This window comes from Rhyacophila brunnea, unplaced genomic scaffold (genome assembly GCF_057557595.1).
Source record: "Rhyacophila brunnea isolate RB1 unplaced genomic scaffold, BYU_Rbru_1.0 scaffold_9, whole genome shotgun sequence".
NCBI classification, from domain to species: Eukaryota; Metazoa; Arthropoda; class Insecta; order Trichoptera; family Rhyacophilidae; genus Rhyacophila; species Rhyacophila brunnea.
In genome coordinates, this window is record NW_028233361.1 from 15,192,292 (window position 1) to 15,204,072 (window position 11,781).

At 33.7% G+C, this 11,781-nt stretch overlaps 2 protein-coding genes across 3 annotated transcripts; one reads left to right on the forward strand and one right to left on the reverse strand.

The window, feature by feature from the left end:
• Nucleotides 1–748: 748 nt before the first annotated feature.
• Nop10 (Nop10 ribonucleoprotein) lies at nt 749–6,239 on the reverse strand. Its single transcript, XM_085959936.1, has 3 exons — nt 6,094–6,239; nt 5,760–5,802; nt 749–919 (listed from the first exon to the last, which is right to left on the reverse strand). Exons 1-3 carry the CDS (start codon nt 6,145–6,147, stop codon nt 822–824), a joined length of 195 nt encoding a protein of 64 aa, XP_085816062.1. The 5' UTR covers nt 6,148–6,239; the 3' UTR covers nt 749–821.
• A 443-nt stretch (nt 6,240–6,682) lies between these two features.
• Nucleotides 6,683–10,208, forward strand: LOC147063326 (dynein axonemal assembly factor 4-like). Of its 2 annotated transcripts, XM_085959388.1 has the most exons (4): nt 6,683–7,297; nt 7,385–7,559; nt 8,863–9,062; nt 9,698–10,208. In XM_085959388.1, exons 1-4 carry the CDS (start codon nt 6,683–6,685, stop codon nt 9,929–9,931), a joined length of 1,224 nt encoding a protein of 407 aa, XP_085815514.1. In that variant the 3' UTR covers nt 9,932–10,208. The 2 variants fall into 2 exon arrangements, with proteins under 2 accessions (XP_085815514.1, XP_085815513.1); XM_085959387.1 differs by having other exon boundaries at nt 6,683–7,559.
• Nucleotides 10,209–11,781: the final 1,573 nt, after the last annotated feature.

The following is an 11,781-nucleotide window of genomic DNA, read 5'->3' on the forward strand; positions in this document are numbered from 1 at the left end:
CAACGATCTTCCTCTGCTTTTCCTTCCCTGGTATATACATCATTTTATCTATAACATGTTCCTTTACTACGTCCTGTGGGTTGAATTATAGATAGGTAGGTACATAAACAAACGTACATACATTTGTTACTGCATCTTAATGTTTATTCATATAAAGTTTAACCGGTTCTCTATGAGAGTTATCTCGTCCGACTTTAAACTCAAATTACTAGCCACTGTCGATTGATTTGCATAATCTAAAAAATGAAACACACTGTGACATCTGTTCGAATAATTATGAAATACTAAGCCATAAACTATTGATATTACAGCGATTTTAGTAAGAGCTTTGCTCTACATTCAGTGTTTCTAAAAATTTGCGGCCTGTCAGATACAGCCATAGTAACATCGTGACGCAGAGATAACGTTAAAGAATGTTCTGTGTACTTTAGTTTTTTCAAAATACTATAATTTTTGCATCTTTGTATTAAAGTCAGTATAATAAAAAGATGACGACACTGCTTCCCGTCAAAAATTTAAAACTATTTGACGATCAAGTGTAAATAGTTAATGCAGTGCAGAAGATAACTTTTAACCTAAAGCATGCGCCTTTCGATGTTAAAATCAGAATTAAAAAGTTGAAGTGAAGTGAAGATGAAGTGATCTAATATGTAGACGAAACATTAAACAGGCATTCTTCGCCATATCACGAGGATCACACGGTATGGGTAAATATGTATGTAGGTAGTCAGTAGTCAAACACAGCAAAGTGATTTAGTTGTAGTTTATTACATAAAAATTAGACGAAGAAAAATAAAGTTAATTGAAGTGGAATTATAAAATTAACAAATAGGTTCTGGTGTTTGGGTGATCAGCAATCCAAATCTCTTCTTAATGATTATTCTTTGTTTTGAATAAGCGTCTTGAGGGGAGAATCGTGCTGGAAGAAAATAAAATAAAACATGAGTTTAAAATTCAGTAGGATAAATAATTGACCAACTTACTAAAAATTGACTGTTTCATTGAACTTGTTGCCCTTAATAAAGTTGAAACCAATACTTTTTCATAATGTTACTTTTTAATGTACCTAGATGTAATAATGTACAAAGACCCCAATTTTACGATTTGTAGGGGCTTAACAGTTAACACAACACGTAGGGGAGCACTTGCAGTAGGCTTTGCGCCGTGGGTTTTCATTTCTTTTTGGGTTACGTTAGGTTTTAGATCTCGATTAGAAGATGTCAACAGATAGATTGAATTGAATCGTGTTTATAATGTTGGTACGTAATTAAACATATTTTAACGATTTTACATTAGATAAACTGGTATACCTACATTCATTGCGATTTCTATATTTAAAAATATGAATTACGCACCGTTTTTCAAGTGTTTTTTACGACGATATGGAGTACTTACTGTATTTTTACATTCAAATTTTATTATTTTAGTTAAAAAGTAGTGATCTGTGGTTAATCCATCATTGCATTACTACTAATTAAAGTTTGATATCAAATAATAATTATGGGTGTTTAAATCGTTAAAAGAAAAGATGACATCAAGTATATATAAACCGTTAACTTCATAAGGGTCTTGGACGATTCAGCGCCAGGACAAGTGGGCGCCACGCAATCGAATGATATTCGAAAATAGACATTTTGTGAATTATAGGTAAGGTCAGTCGGGGCAAGATCGGCATACGTTGTTACATTTGTTGAATGAAACATACTATTTGATAATAGTAGTGTTTGTTACAAAAGTATCGTATGGCTTAAATGACATTATTTTGACAAAAAACGTAAAAACGACCCTTATTACGATCTTACCCCTTCACCGGGGGGGGGCTAGTTCGTCAGGAAGAATTATTTTCATTATAACACGCTTGAGAACCACACAGGTTTAGACTGTCAAAATATGGTTATTGGTAGAGAAAAGTCATTTATGATCATATTTCACAACCATGGGGTTATTTCGGCATATTAAATGTATGCCGATGTAACCCCATCACAAATGTTTAGGCATAGTAAACGGATCTAGTATTAAAAGATTGTTTAAAATATAATGTTTATTATTCTCATCATATACTACGTAGAAAATTAATTAAGAAAGCAAAGTACATATATATAAAAATATTATTTTCGATAAATGAATAAGTAAATGGAATTTTTATTGAAAATTGAATTGTTGATGATTAAAATTAAACATAATTTCACCGCTCCTTAAAATTAAAGGTTGCGGAAAAGTACAAATTATGTCTTCATTGAGAACATCAGAAATGTCGTCAATAACTGGAAATATAAAAACTGTTTGCTTTTTCGAGACCATATTTTTTAATAAAATCTTTCTCTTGGTAAACTTGACCACGGGTTTGTCTTCTTCATTGAAACTCAAAATTTTACCAACAAAGTGTTTGATGGTCTTTTTGGTTTCAAACGACTAAAATCTAGTCTTCAATATTTTTTTTTTCTTGAGGATCATTTACAACTTGTACCACAATTGCATCCTCTATTTCTAAAGGGTCATTAAAATTCTCTTCATTGGTGTCTGGCAACAAGTCAGATATATTTCCAGTATCAGATGATGCTGAAGTGAAGTATTCGTCATCTTCAGAGCTTGACGTTGAATATGGTTTTTTTTTGCCTTTATAGGCTTAATTGGACATAGTTATGCAGAAAGTAGCCAGTCCACAAAAAATAAAAAATGAGATATGATATAGATCAGATGCGAGAAGGTTTCCTCTACGTTCTGATGAAAATAGGGAAGCTGCAAAAAAATTATTCTTGAAATAAAATACTATTTACAATTTTACATACATTTTTGATAATCATGTTGTTACTAAAGTGCCATTATCTCAGCTCGACATTATTGTGGACTGGCTACATACTGCATAACTACGTTCAATTTTGCTTCTGAATTATTTTTTTTCACTTTGTCTGATTTGTATTTTTTACGATGAGTTGATATTGTCTTTCTTTTTTTTTATATTTTCCTATTTCTCAATTTCAGTCAAACGTTTTACCACATCATCATGTGTGATCACTTCAGCACCATTTGCAATTCTTATTTTTTTAACCTTGGGAGCGCCAATCTGATTATTACCTCTCAATAAAATTTGTTCAAATGTTTGAGGGAAGTTTTCCACAGATGAGAGACCAATATCTAGAGTTGAAACGTTTTGTTGAACATATTGGATGTTATCGGTAGAAATTGAAGCATGCTGACAGGAGGAATTGAATGAGACGATTTCTGATGATGGTATTGGACTGACCTCTTCCATGACATCCATAGATCTCGAATCATCAAACAAATTATTTTGTTCATCACCTACAGGAGGAGGAATTTCATTATTGGTTAACTTGATTTCAGGCGGTGATAGAGTAAATATCGGGACTATTTCATGTATAGACGAAAATATATCTTGTTCATTAGTGTCGAAGTTTGGTTCAAATCGGTCAAGATTATCCTTTTCAATATCATCAATCATTTGTTCGTACCTCGTTTTTACGTGCCCGGAATTCACGTTTTCCCGGCAATTGCGTGTATTTTTTTCAGTCCCGATGTATTTCAGTACATTTAATACCCGCATTTACGTTTTTCTTTCCCGCGATTTACGTCGGAAATATTCAAAATATGCGAGTTACGCGCACTTGACAATGATTGGGTCGTGACATTCGAATGATTTTTCAATAAAAATTTTAATTGAATGTTGTTTTTTAATAAAACATTATTTTTTTAGAAACATAAAATTTAAATGTTCTTTTTTTCAATACCCCCTTTTTACATTTTCCCTCCAATTAGGTTTTTTTTCTTCAGTCCCTTAAAAAACGTAAAATAGGGGTTATACTGTAGTTATCAAATGTTGAAATTCAAGAGTTTTTAAAAACTTCCTTCTCCATCCAACCATTCTTTGTGGCTGCATATGCGGTCTTGTCACCAGATATATTTGTTGTCCACTGGTCCCAAACGTTTTTACCCTTAATAATAATTAACGGAGGTATTTTTCCAGTTGCAGCATTACAGGCTACCAATACTGTTGTGTTCTGTCTTCCAGAAGAGCTTGTTGTACGAGTGCACTGGTAGCCTAGGCGGCCAACAATTTTTGTTTTAGATGAGTCTTCAGAAAAACTTGACTCGTCCAAATTCCAAATCTGTGCTGGTTTGTCTGTTAAATTAAGATGGTCCAGCGTTGATTTTAGAAGTTTGAAATATCCTTTGATTACAAATGGATTGCACGCCTGTTTTCTTGCAAGTTCTACTGCTTGCGGTTTCTTATTAGATAAACGGTTTCGCTTGGCAAAGGCTGTAAACCAATCACTCTTTGGAATGCCATTTTTAAATGCAGTTTTTATTTTATTTATTTGAACATAATGCCCAACTAACTCCATAACTTCCTTCCTCGATAATCCAGAACCATTTCGCTCCATTACGTGTAGATTTTCTGCCAAATTCCGTTCTAGATCAAAGGATAAAGCAGTTTTGGTTTGCCCATCGATGAGGATATATGCCCATGTGTTCCATTGATGTGGTCCATGAGTGTCATTCGTGGAATTTTAAATAGTTTGGATGCTTGATATCCACTCATTCTTTTTGATAACACTTCATCAACAGCATGATTCAATTGCTCTTTTGTGTAAGACGTGGCTCTGTTTGACTTTCTTTTGTAGGTTCGAGGCATTATCACGGCTTTTTTATCTGTAACAAACCAGACATTGTTATTAGGTTTTTAAAACTGAGTTTTTATTGGTAAAAATAAATATATTTCATCTAAGTAGGTATACTCATACGAACTAACCCCATATTAAAAAAAATACGGGTATCAATCATCATACTTGTGACGAACTTATCTGCTGTTAACCAAGCTAGTGGGGTTAGTCCGTCAGCAGTCAAAAATAATTGAAGGCACATGTAAAAATAAAAAATAGAAAGCGGTGTAGGCAAATTAGGTACATACCAAAAATCAGTTGATTTGAGCATTGGATTATCGAGATATTTTACCATTTGACGATCTAACCCCATTTACAATATAAAAGCTGAATCACGACACAACTTAAGCTAGACTTAAGCTAACTTCATTGCAAATGTAGAGGACGTTGAGTATAAATGTTGGTAAAACGGATACTAAGCGGCACTCACCCACATCGCTGCAATAAGAAAATAAAGGCACTGGACGAACTAGACCCGTTGACGATCTTGCCCAGACTTACCTTACTTTTTTTATTTCATTCTTCATTAAACACCACAACAGGCTGTGAAGCCCAATAATAGTGGTAAAACTCCCAGGCTTGAGGAATTTACATATTAGATTATGTAAATAAATGTTGACCTCATTGGGAATCGAACCCAGAATTATGTGATGGAAGGCCAGCGCCTTGCGCACTGCACCACGAGAGCCGCAAATATATTAATTTATAATATAAATGTATAAATTTAATATTATTTACATTAAAATTATTATTTAACACTTGGTGAGAACTCAAATATGCACATTTAAATAATGAGTTGATGGTGCATATGTTTATGTGCCAACAAGAAGAGAGTTCTTTTATTTTTATATAAAGCCTCAGGTATGAAAATTTTCAACCCGCAATAAAAACATTATGTTAAGAGCAAAATGAATTAAAACTACTCATCGTCTTCTTTCTGTATAAAATAGTAACGAATGTATATTTATTTAATCTGACAGTGCGGCACTTAATTGTCCTGGCGCCCAGTTGTCACTTCCTCTTCATAAATAGTGATCGGCCATAATTATATTATAAAGTAGGTATAAACAGGACAAGTACCTGGATGTGCTGATAATGTTGGGTTGTTGGATGGGTCCACACGCTGAAAAATATAATTGAAACATTTTTACTAAAACAAATACAACATACTTGAAGTGAATCGCATGGCATGGATAAAAGAAAAATCAGCATATTTTACGTAAACTGCCGCTTTAACGAGAATAGAATTAGTGCATGGATCACAATTTGTAAACAGGCCCAGCATTTTAATCATCTACAAAATGAAAACAATGCTTGAAACAACTTAACCAAGATAAATTTATAGGTTAATTGTATGTATACTAAACAAAATTGAATCATTTAAATTATACCGAGCCAATGATTAATTTTGTACCTGTAGAGTGTAGACTCTTTCGCCTTTTTCGTTAATATAGTAGCGTAGATACATGTTGAAGATTTATTACGTTTTCCCGATAATGACAGAACCAACGAAATCAATAAAACAAATGCACGCGGCGATTTGACTATTAATTTGACACAAAAAAAAATTGAAGTTGCCAGTTATTTAGCGTTCTAAATATTTTATTATAAAACTATATCAGAGATTTAATAAAAATAGATATTTTATAACGACAGAAAAGAAGAAAACAACCAATAAACGCGAAATGCAAAAAAATATAATTGAATTATTTTATTTGGAATATATTTATTATTTTCACGACGGAAATTGACGTACTTTGAATCATTATTGTCTCTGGCTACAGATGTCAAAAAGATAATATGCGCCAAGTTTGATTTCTATGGAAACGAACAAACAATATAATAATTATTGTGATTGTCATAGGTACTAGGTGTTTACCATTACGGAAACTAATTATATACCGAATACTTACTAATAAACATAATATAGTGCATAAGCAGAGATAATTTGAATCTAAAATAAATGTAATAATTTTCTGAGGACAGACATTACTTTCATCAAAATGCCAATCCAGGTGAAAAATTATACTTGGAGACAGTCAGCTGAACTTATTTCTATTCGCGTACCATTAAATGGAGTGCACAATAGTAAAGTGGATGTTTTCTTGTCTGAAAACTTTATAAAGTTACACTACCCACCATTTTTGTTTGAAGTTTTCTTGTGTTATTCCATAAAAGATTCCGAAGGAGTCTGCAGCTTTACTGATAAGGAAGCATTGATTGATTTAGTAAAGGTAGAAAATGTGCATTGGGACAATCTTGAAGCCGATATTAGTAGAGGAGATAAAATAAAAATGAGAGAGAAAATTATTGCAGAAATGCAAGTAAAAACCAGAAAACAACTAGATGAAAAAATTCAACACAGGTCAGACCTGAATAAATTTTCTATAAATCAAGCCATTGTGTTTGACACGAAACGTAGAGAAAAAATTGACAGTCTTCGAGAAACAGAAAGAACAAAGGCTATGCAAGACTTTGAGGAATGGAGACAAACCAAATCTGTCAATGATCAAAATAAAATGAGATGTGACGATTATAATTATTACAAAAAAGAAAGTAAAGTTCAGATACGAGAAATATCTAATGAAGAATCTGAGATTTTAGAATACAAAAATAATGTCGATAAAAAGAAGGGAATAAATCAAAAAAATAATGTCCATGTAAAAAGTGAGCCCCATAAGCCGTTGGTCTCCAAAAAATCTCAGTTCTATCAAAAAGTCACATTGGATATTGATAAAAGGATAATTCCTCCGCTTAGGGAGTCCGGGGTTTTGAATGTATCATTCACGGAAAGAATATTTCCTACTCCAAGCAGAGAATCATCAGCACATGATGAGGAAATATGGCTGAAAAAAGTAAATGAAGCCAGAAGGGCATCTGGTGAGGAAAATTAATAAATATTTTAACAATTTATTTCGATCTATAGATCATTTTTTACATGTATTTGACTATTTTATGCAAAGATTCAAACATATTTTTATGTGTATATTATTAACAGTGTATGCAAAATAACACATCTCATTAGGTCGAAACTTTGACTTCAAACACCACATTAAAAACCAATACGTAGGTAGTGTTTTGACCTGGGACCCATGACATTATAAGCCAATGCGTTAGCCGCCCGGCTATCGTGGCATCACATATTAATTCTTCATTAATAACTAGTATTTCACCGTAACTTTAAAAACTTATTTCATCATTGCACTAAATTTCACTATCTTGGGCAAGTTGTATTAGATTACACATTGGACATTGGACCTATGTCTTTCTATTAAATTTACGCTTCTGGTGCCCTCTACTTTTCCCTCCATTTTGAACTGGAGTAAAACTACTTCTGTGGAAAATATGGTGAAGTATGCATATTTTCTGCACTTGATAGTAATTAGGTACCTATAACTTCTTTTGGCTTATTGGCTCCAGTTAAAACATTCGCATTAGTAATGTGATCAGCCCAGGAAATCTTCATCGTAGGTGCTGATGCAGTCACATTACGAAAGCTTCCAGTCTTCTTATGGTCTGTTTCTTTAACGTTTGGGGTTCAACTGTAGACCAGTTATGATGTTGCACCCTCTATCTAATACCGAGACCTATGTTTTGATTGTTGAAGAGATATATCATTTACTTAGTGTGTTTTATTGGCCTGAGCATTTACTTCAAAAATGCTTCTTTTTCATCTCAATTCTAATCTTGGATCTCTTAGTTATGGCTCCAGTTTTCATGTAAATGACAACCGAGGTATTTACCTTCTTTACACGTCTTCGTTTTAATGTGGAGGTCGACATTTCAAACCTTTTCTTAACAGTTTGACAGTATGTCATAGGTACTAAACTTATTAATTGTTAGAACTATAATTATTTAAATTTGAATACTTTCCTATTTTTTTGTTCACTACTGAGTATATTAATATTTAAGAATGAGACATTCCTTATTAACTTGTAAAGGCAAATAACTGTTAAAAAAATCACACGAAAAATCTTGGAACAAGTGGAATTTTACATCTTCACTGTGAGTGCTTTATAACAATCCAGATGCCATCTATGAATCAAATTTAATAACATTATTGTTTTGATTTAAATTACAAAGATGGCTGCTGTCTATTGATGGCAGGAAGCAAGATCATACTCGCTCAGCAGGCAAAAGTTGTTTTCGATAAGTTATATAGGTATATTTTTTTAATTTTCAGGATTTGTATCTGAAGACTTACGGCCGGAAGAACAAGATCCTCAATGGTGTAAAGATAAAGGAGATGAATTCTTCCGGATCGGAAACTACCTGGGAGCAGTCAGCGCATACTCACACGGCATCAAGCTTTCCAATAAGCTGCCCAGTCTTTTTTCCAATCGAGCTGCAGCACAATTTGCCATGGGGAATTTTAACAAATGTGTGAGTAACATCAAAGTTACGAGAGAGTAAAAGATTTTATTAGAAGTGTTCATATTAACATTGAGTCAATTTATTATTTATATAATTCTATAAATTCAGTTAAATTCTTCATTCTTGCTTTAGTAACGAAATGTCAAATCTATGTTTTTCCACCTAATGTAACCAGAACAGTTTACCGCCACTGAAAAAATTAAGTCTTATCCAGTTTAAAAGTGCCTAACTGAGGTCATGACTTTGACGTACTTTCCCTCTTTATTATAATGACCCACCTGTATCTTTCCTGAGACATAATACCTATTTTGTGTGTAAGAAGTGTAAATTATATAAGGACTTTCACTTTTCCGTCATTGGAATGTACCCCGTACTGTGGTTTGGACTATATTGTAGTAAAATTGTTTGTCGAATTTGAATTTGTAATACAATATGTCTGAATAAGCCAAGGTGGCGTTTTCAAATACTGTGTTTTGACTTTCCTGACATGTTCTAAACATCTCATCTTCAACATGTGCTTACCTTCCTGGTAATTGTGTACTCTTCCGACCTCTTCAAAGAGTGCTGGGGAGGTGAGATATCACTACTAATAAGGAAGTTTTCATCTATTATCTACAAAGTAACTTTGTTTTCTGTCATTGCAGGTGGAAGACTGTTCCGAAGCCTTGGAGCTGATGAAACCTGCCTGTGAAGGAAATTTAGGTAGTCGAGTAAAATGTATTACGCGGAGGGCGGCGGCCCTCACCAGGATTGGAATGCTGAGTAAAGCTATCCAGGAAATGAAGGCTGCCATCAAGCTGCAGCCAGATAACGAAATGTTAAAACAGGATTTATACGACATGGAGAGGGCGTGGGAGCAAAATCCAGATTCAGATTGAGTTTATATTTGAGTCAATGTGCATTTTGAGAAATACATTGATTTTGATTATGTTGCAATTATGTAACTATATATTAAGTATTGTCATTTTTCAAAAGGGTTTATTTCAATTTTTAACCTTGAGACATATTTTGATGGCGTCGGATATATGATATATTGAAAAGCATATCCCTGTGGACAAAACATTACAAAATATTCTTCATTCTTATTGTCATGTCTTTATCAGATAAGATTTTTACTTGAAATATAAAAAAAAACTAATAAAAATTATGCATTCCACATTTTTGTGATTATTAAAAATATTTTCAACATGGATATTAGCCCTTTTGAAAAATCACTACTCATACACAAGTTATATTATGTAAATACAGGTGTCCTCATTATCCGAGTATTCGTTATCCGAGTCACCGCTGCTACAAATTTGCAGGCGCAAAAATGCAAAAAACATATAAAAACAAATAAGAAACACAAGCGCAATAGCTCACAGTCATTAACTTACTATCACTTTCAATCCTTCAATTCCACACTCCTACGCTATTCCTGTCTTGCTCACATGTCTTTTTCTTTTCTAAACGTGCCCCAATTAAACCCACTTACTAAGTAATTTTGGTCCCCGTTTTAAGCAGATTCGTTTTAAGAGGTATTTTTTCAGTCCCAATTACCCTTGGATAACGAGAACCTCCTGTAGGTTATAAGTACTAAAAGAAGGAGTAGACACCCATTTCTTATTAGATAATAATATTTTTAGGTGGATACTCGTCCAAGGATCAAAAATTAACTAAATTCTTTTTAATCATTAGGAACTTTATGATGGCCAGTGGCGGCCGGTGGTCTTCAGAATAGCATTTTCTGGTAGTGCGCAATGGTTTACCTTCTATACCCAGCATTGGAGCATAGGGCAAGCACAAGTTCACGCCACTTCCCTCGGTTCAACGCCAACTCTTGCGCCTCCCGCCATGTCAGACCTGCAGCACGTAGGTCGCTTTTGTAGCACCGCTGCAGGGTGAGGGTACACAGTGTCACACTCTTTGGCGGCATCAGGAACACTTTTCCTAGCCACGTTAAGGTCGTAAAGCGTCTCTCCATGATTACCTTAATCACCGAAGGCTGCCGTGTCAATAAGCTAAGATAATATCTTAGTGTAAAAAGACCGAAACGTTGAACTTCTCAGAAGGTAAATTAAATATGTCTTTGTTTATTTATTATATTTCTTAAAAAGAGTTTTTAAACAGTTCAAATGATTTAATATCAATAAAGAAAAATAAATGTCACGGTTTACGACTTTACGCTCTGGGCAAACAATGCTTCAGCCAAACAAATAACCGCTGATGTGTTTTTTTGTTTATTGAATGTATTTGAGTGGTTTAGAAATAAATGCGGTAGTTTGTATTTTCATAAAAGTTTGGCGATTCATTAAATCTTAAATGTGAAATTGTTAAAAATTAACTCGCCAACATTGTTATAAAACAGAAACTGGCGTTTTTGTTTCTAGAGTCCTAATTTCGTGCGCCGATCTAAAAGTGTGTAAAAAATTCTACACAAACGTCATTACGGGAACATTCGACCACGGTTTAAGAAGTATATAATGACCTCATTGTAATCCTGTGCAAACTGAAAATCTGTTTGGATCGTAATCGCTTTGCGCACGAACGGAGTATTGTTCATAGTTCGCGAAGTGAGTGATACACGTATGAATAACAATGAAAAGTTGAGCGATGTCTTCAAAGATGCAGGCGGTGCGTAGCACTTGGATGGTATTAGAGGAGCCGCCGCTGATGATGGCATCTATAATTTAGAAACATGCCTCATGTAAAATAATAGAAAAGGGTTGTTTAAAATCCTCCTTTAAAG